General features: G+C 46.8%; 1 protein-coding gene across 1 annotated transcript in view; it reads right to left on the reverse strand.

Moving 5' to 3' along the window:
* Window positions 1-18,915, reverse strand: part of MATCAP2 (microtubule associated tyrosine carboxypeptidase 2) — a 120,426-nt gene that overhangs the window by 56,703 nt on the left and 44,808 nt on the right. The window contains 1 exon segment of the mRNA XM_068234523.1: window positions 7,723-8,028. Coding sequence (XP_068090624.1) covers window positions 7,723-8,028 — 306 coding nt within the window.

The following is an 18,915-nucleotide window of genomic DNA, read 5'->3' on the forward strand; positions in this document are numbered from 1 at the left end:
CAATGACGCCATTCCTCAAAGGCCAATTTAATGGCCAGAAGCTCCCTGTTGCCAATATCGTAGTTTTTCTCTGCTGGTGAAAACCTACGTGAAAAATAGGCACACGGGTGTAATCTTCCCTGCAACCCAGAGCGCTGAGACAGCACAGCCCCCACCCCAACCTCTGAGGCATCTACCTCTACAATAAAGGGATAGGAGGTGTCGACGTGTCTCAAAATGAGTGCAGAACAAAACAATTCTTTCAGAGTGGAGAAAGCAGCCAGAGCTTCGGGGGACCAGTGGTTGGTATCTGCCCCTTTCTTTGTGAGACTGGTGAGGGGTGCAATGACTGTGGAGTACCCCTTAATGAACCTTCTATAGTAATTTGCGAACCCTAGGAATCTCTGAAGAGCCTTCAGTCCCACTGGCTGAGGCCACTCCAGGACAGCAGAGACTTTGGCGGGGTCCATAGAAAGGCCCGAGGTAGAGATTATATACCCCAGAAAGGCGACAGATGTTACCTCGAAAATGCATTTCTCCAATTTAGCATAAAGCATGTTTTGTCTTAGCTTGTGCAACACAAATCTGACATGAGCCCTGTGCTCTGTGAGGTTAGCTGAGAAGATTAGTATATCATCTAGATATACCAAGACAAATTTCCCCAAAACCTCCCTGAACACCTCATTGATGAGTTCCTGAAAGATGGCCGGAGCGTTACACAACCCGAAGGGCATCACCAGGTACTCGTAATGCCCATCGGGTGTGTTAAAGGCCGTCTTCCACTCATCGCCCTCTCTGATCCGTACCAGGTTGTATGCACCCCGTAAATCCAATTTTGAAAAAAAAAAAGGTCATAACAAATAATATACAATATCTAGTCTAAAGGTGTGAGCTCCTTGATCATCAACACCCTGGAACTAGTCTGAAGATATAACAGGATGGTAAAGCTAATTCCTAGTCTTGGGTGTGAGCTCCGTAGTCATCAACACCCTGGAACTAGTCTGAAGATATAACACAGATAATACACAGTATTCCTAATCTGGGGTGTGAGGTCCGTGAACATCAACACCCTGGAAACTGGTCTAAAGAGTAACACAGAAACTGACAAAAAGGTCTGAGTGCTTCCACGTAGTGATCGCAACGGCAGACAACCAGAGAATGACCAGCACCTAGTATATATAGCAAGCCGCTCTCCAGAGCCTCCCCTAAGTGCTGGACCAATGGGAAGTGGTGGAATTGTCAGCTGACCGGCTTGGTCAGCTGACTCCCTTCTGGCTGTCATAAAAGTTCTGCCTCTCAGCGCGCGTGCGCGTCCTTCCGAACCAGTGTGGACTATCAGTCTCAGCCACACCAGACCTGTGCAGCAAACCATCCACTATGCTGAACGCGGAACCAGCCGCACCGCTATCAGAGCATGCGGCGGTTCCTCCGCATTCAGCCACACTGCCAGATGTAGGCCTATGCGTGTAACCTGCCGTGTTGGACGCGGAATCCGCCGCCTTGTTCTCAGGACATGCGGCGGTGTCTCCGTGTTCAGATGCAGGTCCATGCGCGCAATCTGCCGTGTTGGACGCGGAATCAGCCGCCTTGCTCTGAGTACCTGCGGCGGCTTTTCCGCGTTTTCTCACAGGTACTTACAGAAAATATCACTTCAGTAACGCATCTAACCACTCATCCTGCATTTGCCCATTGTGACAGATATCGGGAGGGTTTGGTTGGGAAAGTCCAGGACAGGGTTTATGTCTCACCCAGGTTCAGTTTTTTTGCATCCCTGTTCCCTTGATGCAGCTCAGGTTTTGCTGTACTCATGCAGTAATGAGATGGGCTGGATTTCCTGCAGGGAAAACTAGATTAGTTGCAGGCTGTCAGTCCGATATTGCTCTCTGCCTGGAACTAACCTACGCTGGGTTAGGAGAGCTGCTTGAAAAGGTAACTAAAAGACTGTTGTTTCAGTTGTAAGTTAAAAATTGCTGAAGAGAGTACTAGACTCTCTGTAGCTGCTAGACAGAGAAATACCTGTGTGTAGATTAGCAGCCTAAGTGGCAGGATTTTGTTTGATGTTTTGTGTTTTTGTTTGCCACTTTACTCACCTGTAAATAGTGTGCATAGCTGTAAATAAAACCCCACGTTGCTGTTTGAACACTATTGGAGCCTGCTGTGCCTGTGTGATATGTGTTATGGGACTTATCCTAGGGAGCCCAGCACCCCGCTACCTACCTAATCACTTACACGTGGTGGAGGATGTGGGCAGTTCTGTTGTGGAGATGCTGTTGTGGAAGTCTGTTGAACATGGAGGAGATGTTCAAACAGTTGGTTTTGGCTAATGCAGTGCAACAGCAAGCAAATGCAGAACTGCAAAAGGCAAATGCACAGCAAAATGAACCAAATGCACAGCAGAATGCACAAATGTTACAGCTGGCAGAACAGCAGCAACAGCAGAATGCACAAATGTTACAGCTGGCAGAACAGCAGCAGCAGGCTATACAGAAACTGACTGAGATATTGACCGGATTAATGCAGCAAATGGGACAAAATCCTCAGAGCTCAGCTACAGGGGCTGCTGTGATACCATCCATCCAGGTGAGCCGCTTGTTGCATAAAATGTCTACAGAGGATGATGCAGAGGCCTATCTGACAACCTTTGAACCGACTGCCGAGAGGGAAGGCTGGCCTAAGGACAAGTGGACAGGACTGGTAGCCCCACTGTTAATAGGAGAATCTCACGGAGATTTGAGCATTTAGCATGATGTATCGAACTTCAAAAAGGTTGGTAAAGACTTTCCAAGGAGAAAAGGTGAATTGCATATGGGCGTGCGTGTGTGTGTGTGTGTGTGTGTGTGTGTGTGTGTGTGTGTGTGTGTGTGTGTGTGTGTGTGTGTGTGTGTATGCGAAGAGGATGAAGGGGGGCACCAAAATCAGGCTTCGCTCAGGACACTGTGAAACCTAAGGCCGGCCCTGGATATAGATAAGCAAGTAATTTGCTAATCCACTTATATGAGGACTCCTGGGCCCAAAAGATATATGTTGGGTTCAGAGGAGACTTGCAACAAACTCAGTTGCATAATATCAACCCTGACCAGCAAACCCCAACACTGTCACTCTGTTTCATATTTATTTATAGTTATACGTTTTTTATATATATTTTATTTTTTATATAATTATTGACTGTATGACTACAGGGACTTGATTCACAAAGCGGTGCTAACCTACTTAGCACGTCTAAAGTCTTTAGACGCGCTAACCAGGGTGCTAAGTAGGTTAGCACCGGATTTCTCAATCAGATCGCGCGCTAACTTTGCGCGCGCAAAGTTTTACGCGTGCTAAGTCCCATAGGCTTTAATGGGCACTTAGCGCGGAGCGCCCTGCGCTCTGTGCAGTACGCACGTAAAGTTTTACGCGCATAAAATTTTGCGCGCGTAAAGTTTTATGCGCGAAAAGCTTGTTTAGACGTGCTAAAGGGGTTTTTACAGGCGTGCTAACAGTTAGCACCGCTTTGTGAATTAACCAGTTCGGCCTATCTGGACGAACTTCCTCGTCCAGATAGGCACTGCTGCTGCCGCCGCCTCGTGCGCGCGATCGGGCGTGCCCCCGCGCGCGCTCCCGCTGCCCGCCGCTAGCCCCCCGATCAGTGAATGGGAATATAATTCCCATTCACCGATCTATCTTCTCCGCAGAAATACCGACGCTTTCTCTCCAGAGAGCGCGGTATTTCTGCCCCCAGGAAACATTTCCTCTGCTTTTAAGTTCCTAGATGCGAAATCGTTTGCATCTAGGACTTTTTTCACTGTGGCCATCTTGTGGCCGAATAGTAAACTGCACCACAATTCATTTTTAATTAAAAAAAATATATATTTTACATTTAAAATTAACAGTTTCCCTCCCACACCAAAAATTACCCACATACACTTTTTTTTATTAAAAATAAAAATAAAAAATACAATAAAAAAAAAACAAAAACAACATAAATAGTTACCCAAGGGTCTGAACTTTTTAAATATGCATGTCAAGAGAATATGTTATTATATTATTTAAAATTATAAGCTTATAAATAGTGATGGGCGCAAATTGAAAAAATGCACCTTTATTTCTAAATGAAATATCGGCACCATAAATTGTGATAGGGACATCATTTAAATGGTGTAATAAGCGGGACAGATGGGCAAATAAAATACATGAGTTTTAATTACGCTAGCGTATATTAATTTCAAACTATAATGGCCAAAAACTGAGAAATAATGAATTTTTTTCATTTCTTTCTTAATCTTCCTGTTAAAATAGATTTAGAAAAAAATAATTCTTAGCAAAATGTAGCACCCAAAGAAAGCCTAATTAGTGGCGGAAAAAACAAGATATAGATCAATTCATTGTGATAAGTAGCAATAAAGTTATAGGCGAATGAATCGGAGGTGAACGTTGCTCGGATGCATGAGATTTTCGGACTGCGGTGCTGAACCGGTTAAGCCCCACATGGGTTATGAGCCAATTATCTCTGTTTACAGCTATTGCTCCGTTGTTATTGCCTGATGAAGCGGGATCAAGCCTGCGAAATGCGTTGCATATTTGGAGTTCATAAATAAAATATATTGACTGTCTTTACTACAGTCGTTCTGTGTCTACTTGGAAGAGGTAAGTCCACCACTACCTCCTCTATTTACCAAGAATTTAGTTTATAAGCTCCTTTAGCTTCCTTTTATCCTCTTGGCACCTCTATTCTCCTGCATAATATTGAGTCCACCCTGGGTGGAGGGTTGATCCCCTTTTTCTCATCTACAGAGAGCGACTTCTTATTCCTGAGTGGGGTCAGGAAAATCTCCCCACCTACCTTTACAGTGGTTGCTTAATGGTAACCCTGGTTTGTGAGTATTAATATTTACTCTATCTAGTAACCATTTACCAGTACATATTACACTATTGGGGCTCTTGATATTCCTTGTTTTTATCAGAAGGTAAAACTCCTTTACAACTGAGATTTATCGATATTCCTGGGGAAGGATCTTTTGCATGGAGGCACCAAGATGTCTGAGTAAAAAGGTGGAAAGGGTGCAATAATTCTTTATGCACTGCTACTTCCTTAGTTCCTACCGATGGAAAAACCCGGGTAGTTTTTCCAGAAGTATCACTGAGCACACCTGTTTCAACCACACGTCTTGCACCATGACCTGAGAGGTCAACATTTTTTGGTGCTAAACGGAGAAGTGAAACAAGTAGACTTGTCATCATGCTGACAATTCTCAGATAAGAACCTGTGTTTGCCGGGGCAAGTCAGATTTAGTGAGAAAGCATGCTGGCTCAATAGCACAGAATGCACAGCTGCCATTCAAAAGATCCATCCTAAAGCCAAACCAATATCTGTGGTGGCTGAAGGGAAAATTTGTTTTTTAAACATGATGTCTACTGGCAAATTTTTTGTACATTTTCATAATTGTTCCGACAAGTTTGATCTCAGAAGAGGAACTTACTTTGTGAGCGGAGATCCCATATGGATCCATTCGTCGAGGTTTGACTATGTTATTCCTCAAATTGTTAAGAGAACTCTAAAGTTCAAAGCTCCACTGGAAGTGCCCATCTTGAGAGATAACACGCCATGGGACAAATGGGTACAGGTTTTGACACAAGACCACATTTGATTACAAAGGTTAAACGAACAGAACACTAAACTAGAGGTGATATTTCACCATGATCAAGGAGATCTTAAAGAGGTTGAACACAAATATAATCAGGTGAGTTCCAGTCGGACCTGTTGGAAAAGGAAAGGTTTCTGGCGATGTTCCAGGAACTGGGTCTCTGCAGTTCAAAACTTTTTTCTACACCCACTGTTCGTAATAATGGTGATTACAATCATATGCATCATTACACAGGTGAGTTTGTGTGAGACATTACGCAAACAAATCAACATGGTTAAGAGATTGAAGTCAGATAAACAATCTCATAAGCTAATATTTCCAAGCTAAGCTACATTATACACAAGGTTAGGTTTCTAGCTTTCAGCGGTACCTATGATGAAGCTGAGTGTTTGAAGGCATTCTTTTAGAAGACACCTGGCACTGCTCTGTTGCTTAACAGACAAACAAGTTTCACTTTTCCATGAACATGCAAGTTTGTAAGTGATACACATGTGACGCAGATGCTGAGAGTTTGGTCAATAGGGACCTAGAAGTAGGGCATCTCCAGAGAGCCGGGTTAAAAGGAGCCCAAGAGGTCTTGCTCTCTCTCCCAGGGACAACCCCCTAGAGCAGAAAGAGTGTGTAAGCACGAGCATTGAAAAATGAAACAAAATGAAAAAAAAGAATCATGGGTGCTGTCTGAGCCAGAAGTGAGGGATCTGCAGATCAAGCCTTTTCAGGGGGGCTGTTAGAATTTAAGTATAATATTCTTGAATTCTGAGGCCTCAGTCACTTTACATAACTGGTTTAGTAAAAGGACTGGCTCTGCAGAGTGTCTCTTTAAGGATAATTTCTATTAGAGAGAAATAAAGACATTTGGAGGAATTAGAAATGTTCTATGGGTAGGTACAAGGCCATAGCAGAGATATCCAGTGTGTAGGCCAGACAAGCTGACTACAAACAACATAAACATTGCCATTGTTATGAAAATATTCTCAAAAGTACATTAAGCAATGTTCTCCTAAGAACAAGGGGACAGGTCATTAGTAAATGGAACTTTCCAGTGCATGTGAAGTAAAGACTGTGCTTCTTATGCTATCACGTGTTCTTACCAGCCAATAGCAGGCGATGGGTTATGGATCCATCCCTGCTGGATGATGTCACATTTAACTCTTTAGAGGCTAGTCTAAAACAGCCAACGGGCTTCAGAGAGCCACTTCTGACTTCCAACTTTCACTTCAACTTTATTAACTTCCTGTAACTGCATGCCGTATATATGCCTAAGTGCAAGGTATCATACATTCTAAGATAAAGCCTGGGCTATTCACAAGGGATGGACCAAGAACTGCAACGCTTGAGACAGACCGATTGCTTTGCTGAGGTAACAAGTAACGAAGCGCCCATCTGTATGTCTGTTTTCCGAATAAACACCTTAACCTTTGAAGACGTCTAAGCAGTTCTATCTCCTGTGCTGTTATGAGTGTTAAGTAATCACACTTTCTGTGATATGGTGCCGAACAAAGGTGTAGTGTTGTTGCCCATAGTAACCAACAAATATTTATTACAGTATCTCCACCTGGTAGTGGTGTGATGACAGGAAAGAGACATATGCGGAGCCAGGGGAAAAGGAGGACATGTGAGAGTAGATGGAGGAGGCCTGCCTTTCTAGGTGTGGTAAATGTAAAACACAGTAATGTTTTCCTACCTGTGCCACTCTGAATTGGAGAGGAGGTGCAGCAGCAGGGGGCAGTACTTGTATGGGGAGTGGATCATGAACAAGCAAGGCACAGGTCTTATGGGAGTTAATGGGCAGGATAAGGACAGGACTTATGTGGGGACATATCAATATTTAGAGCAATGTTGGGGCAGAACTGGGGGACATGGTAGTTATTTGGGAGGAAACTTGCAATATTTGTGGGTTAAATGGCAATATTTGTAGGGAACATAACAGTTATGGGTCAGTTGTACTCAGTTGTACTTGAGAGCACTGTACCCATTTTTCCAAATTTGAGGGGTCAAACCTTTGGGGGTTGATTCATAGTTGAGGCCAACTTCATTTCAGGTTTATAGTGTATTTTCTTAATAATGAATAATGCTTAATAATAATTTTTTCCTAATAATATTTTCCTCTGATTTTTACCTGGTTGTGATGTGTCAGTACAGCCTCTCTTTGCTCTTACACAGTAATCCCATCGTGTGTTTGGATCCTTAACAAATCGGCTCACATCCTGAAAGAGTTCACTGAAAGACATGTGGCTAGCTTGGTACACAGTATAATAAAGCAGAGCAGCCCTCCACAAGAAAGGGTCCTTACGAAACAAGACACTATGTATGCTTGCGAGACCTTCCTCAGTTGGGTTGACTGGCTTTAGATTATATTTCTTACGTCCATTGTTGTTGTTCCATGGTTGTTGATTATTGTTCATCCCACGAAAATAATGGGTACCTGCATTGAAAAGAATCAAAGAACAAACTAATTATGACATGATTTTATTGATCCCCTAAAACAATTATCGAATTATTTAATGTACACCCAGTTAATGTGTCACTAGTTTATTCCAATGAAAATAAAAGGCAGGGCCCTTTAAGAGGTCAGAGGGGCCTTCAAATTATTATTTTATTTAAATACCTATCCACATGGTATGTTCTGAGTTAGGACAGCTTGACCCATTACATACAATCTATGAAGAATAGTGTCAGGCTATTCTCTGAAAAGGTCATGTCTGTAATGTTTACCACACATCCTGAATTATCAGGATACAGCCACAAATTTCAGTGACAATTGGTCTGATGACGGTTTAACTGATTTCAACTAGCAACAATTATACTTTGACAGTAAATGTAACTGTTTCCTTATTTCTGCTTGACTTTTAGTTGTGATTTCTACTTGCGGTGTTTCTTGTCAACTCATCTGTGACACCCATTAAGAGAAAATGAGTGAAATTCTTCTCAGTGTAGATTTAGACTGTAATAAAAACTGGCAGAGGTTTTGTTCTGTGCAAACCAATCAAACTTACTTGGGTGCAATTAAGATTTAAAACCCTACTCCAGCTTAAAGTGTACCCAGAGACGAGTCTAACTAAAAGTTTTATACATAACTGGGGAGTACTCCAGCCCCATCCGCATGGATCGCTCCCACGTCGCCATCCTCAGTCTTATCCCTCTTCGGTACCGGATCTCGTAACTTCAGCCAGTCGCGGACGTTACAATATCCATTACCGAAGAAGGAGAAGACTGAGGACAGCGGCATGGGAGTGATCCGTGCGGATGGGGCTGGAGGAAGCCCCAGGTATGTATAAAACTTTTCGTTAGACTCGTGTCCATTGTAGGGGTACTTTGCAAGGAGAGGGGGAGGAAGTGGCAGATTATTCCAAGAACAAGGTGATAAGATATGCACCCTTGTTGCAGACAATGAGTACAGGGTCTCCCACCACGCTGTTACTCACTGGCCAGCAACATCAACACTTAAGAGCACAAAACGCCATATTTCTCAAAACCTAAATTCTTCTTTAAATTGATTACATTTTTTGAGATGTTTTTTCCAGTGCCCTATCTTAATTTGGCTGCTTATTAAGATTTCAAAGTACTGCCTCTTCAGAATTGTTTGCCAAATTAATTGAAGAAGTAATTCTGCTGAACATGTACATATTTATATAAGCAGCAGAGTTCGTGACTTCTGTCAGAAATTGGCATGATGCTTCGTGAGGGTGAAAGGACTTACCACAACCCTTGCAGTCCAGTATACTGGGAAAGGGGGGAGAGAGGGAGGAGGGCAAAGATCTTTATATTGGAGAGATCAAGAAAAACCTTCCGTAATCACCTTTCCCAACACAGGAGGTCGAAATCAACAGCTAAGGATTGGTTCATAAGAGAGGTAACAGTGGCCATCTATGTCAAACTGGTAAATCCATCTTTTAGCAGGGAGGGGTGGGAACATTTTCAGACAATACGGTCAGTCAATCTAAACAATAAGTACCTGCATAATGTGTTTTGTTTAACTATATAATACACACACTTGGTTTTTGTCTGCCATTTGTAAGCTGGAATGATCATCATTCATGGAAAGGTTCATATTTGTTGATGTTGCTAGTGATCCTTTATGTAACAACTAACTCTTTTTATTCTTTGCATCAGTCCCCACATCCAGGGCCGGAGCTACCATAGGAAAAAATAGGCAATTGTCCCAGGGCCCCAGAGCCTGTAGGGGCCCCCAAGTTGTCCCTCCCCATCTTAACTGTTGCTCCGCAGGGACTCTGCAGAGTGTTAAGTTGGGAGGTGATTGGGGGAGGGTCAGCAGCCTGCTCAGTGGCCCAGGAGGAAAATTTGGCTGCAACAAAGGGCCTCTAATGACGCTTTTTGGTTCGGGGGGGGGGGGTGTCTGTTGGGGGGCCCCCAGGCTAATTATGCCCTAGGGCCCAATTGTTACTTGAACCGGCCCTGCCCACATCAGGAAAACTCTTGCTTGTCCTCCACTTCATTGTACATCAATCAGAACTGGCTGCACAGCAGAGTTTAGGCAGCATGTTTGTACAACAGTCGTTCCCATAAACAATCATGAATGGTCTCTTTGAATGAAAATCATTAAAAGTCCAAAGGCAAAGACATTGCTTAAAAAGGGTTAGAAACATACCCACATATCTTATGCGTGGGTTATGTTCCAGTAAAGAAGCATGTGCAGGCAGATATGTGTTTGTATCAGTCATAAATACTGCAGCCAGACTCATCCATTCTTCACACTGCTCTACTTCCACGTCTCCCCTCTGCAAAGCCCTACACTGGCTCTCTATCTGCTTCAAGATCAGTTTCAAGATTCTGTGCCTGGCATACAAATCTGTGCACAAGACCGCCCAACCTACATCTCTGAAATTGGCCACAGATATATACCCGGCTGCCTCTTGTGGTCCTCCATTGACCTCCACTGGACCGCCCTGCGCAGTTCTCACTCCCTTGCATGCCTGAAAGGCTTTTCCAGAACTGCCCCCCCCCCTTTCAGGTGGAGTTGTCTGCAGCCATCAGAGGACAAAGTGAGTGTAATAAGAAGCTGTAGCAGGGAGCAGCCTCGTCTGTCAGTTTTCTGTGTGTTTTTTCTGTATGTGTTTTCTGCACACCACGTGTGTCTGTATGAGTGAAAACATGCACATTTATCACAGAAGCGAATGTAATTGATAGAGAAAATGCGTACATTGCTTCACTTCTGTCTGTTTTTATCTGCATGGGGAAAAAACAACATGCAGAACAGGTATGCACCAGCCAATTAACATTGGTTCTCAGTTTTCCTGTGCAGAAAACAAACAAATAGTGAGATCAGGACCCAGGAGTAGCAGCTGGGAGAGACATGTGCCCCAGCAGTGAGTTTCTGTTGTCTGCATAGTGACTTTCTGTGAGTATAGCAGCAGGTCTGCGATCTGTCACTTGTGGAAGTCATCTAAAGCTCTAAAACTCTTAACTTAAAGTAAAATGTCAGAACTGTGTATATTGTTTATATCATCAGATACTTTGAGGCCCCTTCTTGTCTCTGGCCTTCCTATCCTGCTGCCACTAGAGATGGCCCGAACGGTTCACCGGCGAATGGTTCCAGGCAAACTTCCTGTGGTTCGCGTTCTCCATGTAAGGCAAACTTTCCCGGAAGTTCGGTTCGCCCCCATAGTGCACCATTAGGGTCAACTTTGACCCTCTGCATAACAGTCAGCAGACACATTGTAGCCAATCAGGCTACACTCTCTACTGGAGCCACTTACACTCACTCATGTCCTTGCATTAATTAGAGAAGGGACAGCTGCATCAGACTCTCTCATAGGGAAAGATTAGTTAGGATGTTGTAGGCTTGTTAACTTGCTCCTTGCTGATTCCTATTGCTAAAATAGCACCCCACAACAGCTCTTTTGAGAGCTAATCTTGTTTTTGTGATCTATTTTTTTTCTGTGTGTGCCCCACTGATACTTGTGTTGCATAGACAGCCTTGCTAATTCATACTGTGTGTGTGCCACTGCCAGCCAGGCCCAGCACATTCAGTGACTAACTCTGTGTGTGACAGGTGCACATTGTAATACTCAGTACTGCATATACCTACCTGTTATGTTGAGTGCACCCACCTCATCACTGCATATAACTACCTGTTGTGTTCAGTGAACCCACCTCATCACTGCATATACCTACCTGTTGTGTTGAGTGAACACACCTCATCAATGCATATACCCACCTGTTGTGTTCAGTGAACCCACCTCATCACTGCATATACCTACCTGTTGTGTTAGTGAACCCACCTCATCAATGCATATACCTACCTGTTGTGTTCAGTGAACCCACCTCACCACTGCATATACCTACCTGTTGTGTTAGTGAACCCACCTCATCACTGCATATACCTACCTGTTGTGTTGAGTGAACACACCTCATCACTGCATATACTTACCTGTTGGGTTAAGTGCACCCACCTCATCACTGCATATACCGACCTGTTGTGTTCAATGAACCCACCTCATCACTGCATATACCTACCTGTTGTGTTTAGTAAACCCACCTCATCACTGCATATACCTACCTGTTGTGTTTAGTGAACCCACCTCATCAAAGCATATACCTACCTGTTGTATTCAGTGAACCCACCTCATCACTGCATATACCTACCTGTTGTGTTTAGTGAACCCACCTCATCACTGCATATACCTACCTGTTGTGTTCAGTGAACCCACCTCATCACTCCATATACCTACCTGTTGTGTTCAGTGCACCCACCTACCTACGTGAGTGCACGCAGTGTGATATACACCTACCTACGTGTGATATACCACAGTGTGATATACCACTCCATGCATACCTGTTAACTGCACCTGGGTGACTGCACATTGTTTGTGCACATTGGCCCTGGCCCAAAGTACAGTGCTCAGAAGAAGGCACGTGCCATCAACTTCCAAGATTGTCAGGACGTGGTTGACTATTTCACACAGAATACCTCATCTTCCGCAGCCACCAGCACTACTACAAGCACCACATCCGCTGCATTTGACACTTCGCAGGAGTTATTTGGTGGTGAAATCACTGATTCACAGCCACTACTGCAACAACAAGATGGAAGCGCTAAGCAAGTTACACCCCCTCATATGTGTGAGTTAGGCGACACTATGGATGTAACGTGTGAGGAGGAGGATGATGAAGTACCTGCTGTTGGTGCAGTTTTGGAGGTGTCTGAGGCAAGCGAAGCTGGGCAGGATGATTATGATGATGACGATTATACAGATGCACGTATGTTCCCAAAAGAGGAGATGAACAGGGGGACAGTTCAGAGGGGGAGTCAGAGAAGTGTAGGAGGAGATGAGTTCCTGAAAGAAGCAGGGGGAGCTCGTCATCAGAAACAGCTGGTGGCAACGTCCGGCGCCATGTATTGACACCTATGGACAGCCAGCCAACATGCCCTTCAATGTCAGCTGCTGAGGCCACCATAGTGCCATCACCCCAGGGGGGCTCAGCGGTTTGGAAATTTTTTTGTGTGTCTGCCTCAGATTGGAGCAATGCCATCTGTTCTCTCTGCCTCCAAAAATTGAGCCGTGGAAAGGCCAACACTCACATAGGGACAAGTGCCTTACGAAAGGCACCTGGAGAAAAGGCAAAAACTGCAATGGGAAGAGCACCTGAGCATAAGCAGCACACAAAAGAAAAGCCACCCTCACCTCTTCCTCCGCAGTATCTTCAGCCACTTTCTCCCTTGCACCTTCACAGCCACCCTCCTCCACTCCGCCTATGACCTTGAGCGGTTCCTGCTCCTCTGCCCACAGCAGCCAGGTGTCCGTTAAGGAAATCTTTGAGCGGAAGAAGCCAATTTCTGCCAGTCACCCCCTTCCCCGGCGTCTGACAGCTGGTGTGGCGGAACTGATAGCTTGCCAGCTGTTACCATACAAGCTGGTGGACTCTGAGGCCTTCCGTAAATTTGTGGCCATTGGGACACCGCAGTGGAAGATGCCAGGCCGCAATTATTTCTCTAAAAAGACAATGCACCGTGAAGTGGAGAGGCTCTGGCACACAGCGTTGGGTCAAGGGTCCACCTGACCACGGATGTCTGGTCTGCCAAGCATGGCCAGGGCCGCTACATTACTTACACAGCCCATTGGGTCAACCTGGTGACCGATGGCAAGCAGGAAGTACGTGGCTGTTCAGCGGACCAACTTGTGACACCTCCATGGCTTGCAGGCAGGACTCCTGCCACCTCCTCTCCACCTGCTACATCCTCTTCGCTGTCGTCATCCTCCTTCTCCTTGGCTGGTGCCGCGATCTCCTCTCCAGCTACACAGCCCCATCTCCCCAGGGCCTATGCTGGATGCCAGGTACGACGGTGTCACACCATCTTAGACATGTCTTGCCTCAAAGTGGAGAGTCACACTGGAGCAGCTCTCCTGGCTGCTCTTAACACACAGGTGGATCAGTGGCTGACCCCGCACCAGCTGGAGATCGGCAACGTGGTGTGTGACAATGGCAGCAATCTCCTTTCCGCTTTGAATTTGGGAAAGCTGACACATGTACCTTGCATGGCACATGTGCTGAATCTAGTCATTCAAAGATCTGTGTCAAATTACCCAGGCTTAGAGGATGTCCTGAAGCAGGCCAGGAAGTTGTGTGGGCATTTTAGGCGGTCTTACACGGCCATGGCACGTTTTGCGGACATCCAGCAGAGAAACAAGTTGCCGGTGAGACGCTTGATACGTGAGAGCCCGACTCACTCAAATTCGACCCTGGTCATGTTCTCTTGCCTGCTAGAACAGGAGAAAGCCATCAACTAGTACTTGTACAATTACAGTAAAAGAACACAATTTGGGGAGATGGGGATGTTGTGGCCCAACAACTGGACACTGATGTGAAATGCATGCAGGCTTATGCGGCCGTTTGAGGAGGTGACCAACCTGGTGAGTCGCAGTGAAGGCACCATCAGCGACTTGATCCCATACGCTTACTTTCTGGAGCGTGCCGTGCGTAGAGTGGTGGATCAAGCTGTGGAGGGGCATGAAGAGGAACAGTTATTGCAGGAACAGTTGTGGGAGCAATTTACATCAGAACCAGATGTTTCCTCAACACCTGCGGCAGCACAGAGGGGGGAGGAGGAGGAAGAGTCGTGTGGGGAAGAGGAGTCAGACTCGGATGATGAGGAAGGTGTTTCTGTGGAGGAGGAGGAGGCAGCGGCAGAAGAACAACCGCAGCAGGCGTCGCAGGGGGCTTATGCTGCTCAACGTTCCCGTGGTATCGTTCGTGGCTGGGGGGAGGAGGAGGACTTACCTGACGTCACTGAGAAAGAGCAAGAGGAGATGGAGAGTACGCCAGGATCCAACTTTGTGCAGATGGCATCTTTCATGTTGTCCAGCCTGTTGAGGGACCCCCGTATAAAAAAAACTCAAGGGGAATGAGCTGTACTGGGTGGCCATGCTACTAGACCCTCGGCATAGGCACAAAGTGGTGGACATGTTACCAACTCACCTGAAGGCAGAAAGGATGCAGCACATGCAGAACAACCTGGCAAGTATGCTTTACAATGCGTATAAGGGTGATGTCACAGCACAACGCAATAAAGGTACCACTGCCAGTAATCCTTCTCTCATGTCCATGCAGGCAAGGACAGGACGCTCCAGCGATCTCATGGTGATGTCGGACATGCGGACATTCTTTAGTCAAACGCCTCGCCTTAGCCCTTCCGGATCCACCCTCCACCAACGCCTGGACCGGCAGGTAGCCGACTACCTGGCCTTAAGTGTGGATGTAGACACTGTGAGCAGCGATGAAACCTTGGACTACTGAGTGCGCAGGCTTGAACTGTGGCCAGAGCTGTCCCAATTTGCCATCCAACTTCTGTCTTGCACTGCCTCAAGCGTCCTGTCAGAAAGGACCTTCAGCGCAGCTGGAGGCATTGTCACTGAAAAAGAGAAGTCGCCTAAGTCGCAAAAGTGTTCAGTACCTCACCTTTATCAAAATGAATGAGGCATGGATCCCGGAGGTCCCCCACACACAGCATCTCTGCCTGCACACCGCTTGCCTTCTCAGCCACCACCAACAGGGTTCAGGACTCCAGCTGGATTCCTGAATATTTAAGGCCGCTGCTAGCAGCGGCCACTATACTAATACTAATTTTTCTGGTGCGTGTACATGCCTGCCTAATTTTTCTGGCTGCAGTGCAGCTGCAACAACAAAACAAAAGGCATGTACATGTGCCCATTCCCCTTCATGATCATCACCTTGCCGCGGTGAAGGGGCTTGCGTATCACAATGAAGCAATGACCACCGGCTATATGAGTGTCTCGGGGGGTGGCACACCAAAGATAAGGTCGTTGCTTCATTGTGGACAGACCAAATTTGATCAGAATCAGAATCAACTTTATTCGCCAAGTACGGCAGGCGCCACACCCAGAATTTTTTGTGGACACACGGCATAGCAACATCAGCATGGTACAAATAATAGCTACATAGACATGATAGCAATCTGACAGACAGTAACAGCAATTGGCATAGAGCATGTAATGCAAAAAATTGGCATAGCAATTGGCAAAAATAGCAACATCAACATGGTACAGATCTTAGCTCCAGAGACACCATGATGTCCATTTAACCGACAGCAGCAGCTCATAGTTCAGACGGGGAGGTCTATGTTATGGAAAGCACATTGTATGGTGGCATATGGTGCAGCGTGGCCAGCTGGAGACATGCGCATTTCTGCCAGGGGAGGCAGAGGAGGATTAGGGGATGTCAGTTTGGGAGAGTGCATGCATTGAGTAGGACAACTGCCTGGGGAAAGAAGGAGTTTTTAAGCCTGGTGGTTTTGGCGAGAATGCATCTATAGCGGCGACCAAAGGGAAGGGGGTCGAAGAAGCAACTGCCTGGGTGGGAAGGGCCTTGAGTGATCCTGTTTGCCCTGGACCTCATTCTAGAAGAATGAAGGATGTCCAGGGGTGGCAGAGGTGACCTGATGATCTTCTCAGCAGCACTGATTACCCTCTGGAGTTTGTGCTTGTCCCTTGCGTTAGCCCCGGAGTAGCAGACGATAATGGAGGAGCAAAGGACAGACTCGATGGTGGCAGAGTAGAAGCTGATTATTAGCTCCTGTGACATCCTAAACTTCCTCAGCTGCCTGAGAAAGAACAGTCTCTGCTGGGCTTTCTTTTGAATTACCACTTCAGGTTGTCCGTAATGGTGGTACCAAGGAACCGAGCGCTGTGTACTCTGGAGACCTCAGTACCATCGATGGAGAGTGGACTGGGAGACGAGGCATTTCTTCTGAAGTCCACAATTAGTTCCACAGTTTTTGCAGTATTTAATACGAGTTTATTTTGCTTGCACCACCTGAGGATCCGCTCAATCTCCTTGCGATATTCGTGCTCCCTGTTTGCGTCTATGAGGCCTAGTATAGTGGTGTCATCCGCAAACTTGATGACCTTGACAGAGTCAGCGGATGAGGTACAGCTGTTCGTGTACAGTGAGAAGAGAATTGGGGACAGCACACATCCTTACGGGGCACCAGTGTTGGTAATTCTAGCACTGGAAGAGCAGCCGTCAATCCCGACTAGCTGCGACCTGTTAGTAAGGAAATCTTTGATCCAGGTGCACAGATTAGGGTCAACACCGAGTCGTACCAGGTTGTCGTTAAGGATTGTCGGACAAATGGTATTAAAAGTGGAGCTGAAGTCCAGGAGCAGGATCCTGGCGTAGGAGTTGGGTTTATCCAGATGATCCATGATGTGTGCTAGACTGATGTTAATAGCATCCTCTACGGACCGGTTGGCCCTGTATGCAAATTGCAGGGGATCCGTTTTGGTGTCGGTGTGTCCCTTCAGATAGGAGAGAACCAGTCTTTCGAAGGTTTTCATGATGATTGGAGTTAAGGCGAACGGTCTGAAGTTGTTTAGATCTGTGGCACCTGGCTTCTTGGGGACCAGTATGATATTAGCTTTCTTGAAGCAGGAAGGGACCTTGCACACTGTCAGGGATTCGCTGAAGATTGAAGTTAGGATCGGGGCTAGCTGGCTTGCACAGGTTTTCAGGCAGGTTGGGGATATGCCGTCCGGGCCTGGAGCCAGGGCCGTTTCTACTGCCGTGCGGCCCGTGCCGCTGCACTGAGCGCTGCTGGGAGGGGGGGCGCTGTGATGGAGGAGGGAGCCGCAGCCGGGGGGAGCTGCAGCCGCGGGGAGGACAGCCTGACCTCTCCCTCCCTCTCCCCGGGCCGCCCTCCATGCGATCTCCCCTTGGACTGCAGAGTAATGCAGCAGGGAAGCGCTGTACATAACTACTCACCTCGCTGGCTCCAAGCGCTGCTCTCTCGCCGCCAGTCTCATCTCTCCATACACGCTGATACACGCTGCTTCCTGTTTAGCCGGAAGCAGCGTGTGTGTGTGTGTATCAGCGTATATGGAGAGATGAGACTGGCGGCGAGAGAGCAGCGCTTGGAGCCAGCGAGGTGAGTAGTTATGCACAGCGCTTCCCTGCTGCATTACTCTGCAGTCCGAGGGGAGATCGCATGGAGGGCGGCCCGGAGAGAGGGAGGGAGAGGTCGGGCTGCCCTCCCCGTGGCTGCGGCTCCCCCTCCATCATGGGGGGCACCTACCTAACCTATACTGGGGCAACTACCTATCTAACCTATCCTGGGGGGCACCTACCTATCTAACCTATACTGGGGGGCACCTACCTATCTAACCTATACTGGGGGGCAGCTACCTATCTAACCTATACTGGGGGGCACCTACCTAACCTATACTGGGGCAGCTACCTATCTAACCTATCCTGGGGGGCACCTACCTGTCTAACCTATCCGGGGGGGGCACCTACCTATCTAACCTATACTGGAGGGCACCTACCTAACCTATATTGGGGCAGCTACTTATCTAACCTATCCTGGGGGGCACCTACCTATCTAACCTATACTGGGGGGCAGCTACCTATCTAACCTATCCTGGGGGCACCTACCTATCTAACCTATACTGGGGGGCAGCTACCTCTCTAACCTATACTGGGGGGCACCTACCTATCTAACCTATCCTGGGGGGCAGCTACCTATCTAACCTATACTGGGGGGCAGCTACCTATCTAACCTATACTGGGGGGCACCTACCTAACCTATATTGGGGCAGCTACCTATCTAACCTATCCTGGGGGGCACCTACCTATCTAACCTATACTGGGGGGCAGCTACCTATCTAACCTATCCTGGGGGGCACCTACCTATCTAACCTATCCTGGGGGGCAGCTACCTATCTAACCTATACTGGGGGGCACCTACCTAACCTATATTGGGGCAGTTACCTATCTAACCTATCCTGGGGGGCACCTACCTATCTAACCTATACTGGGGGGCAGCTACCTATCTAAC

Source organism: Hyperolius riggenbachi, chromosome 5 (genome assembly GCF_040937935.1).
Source record: "Hyperolius riggenbachi isolate aHypRig1 chromosome 5, aHypRig1.pri, whole genome shotgun sequence".
Lineage (NCBI taxonomy): Eukaryota > Metazoa > Chordata > Amphibia > Anura > Hyperoliidae > Hyperolius > Hyperolius riggenbachi.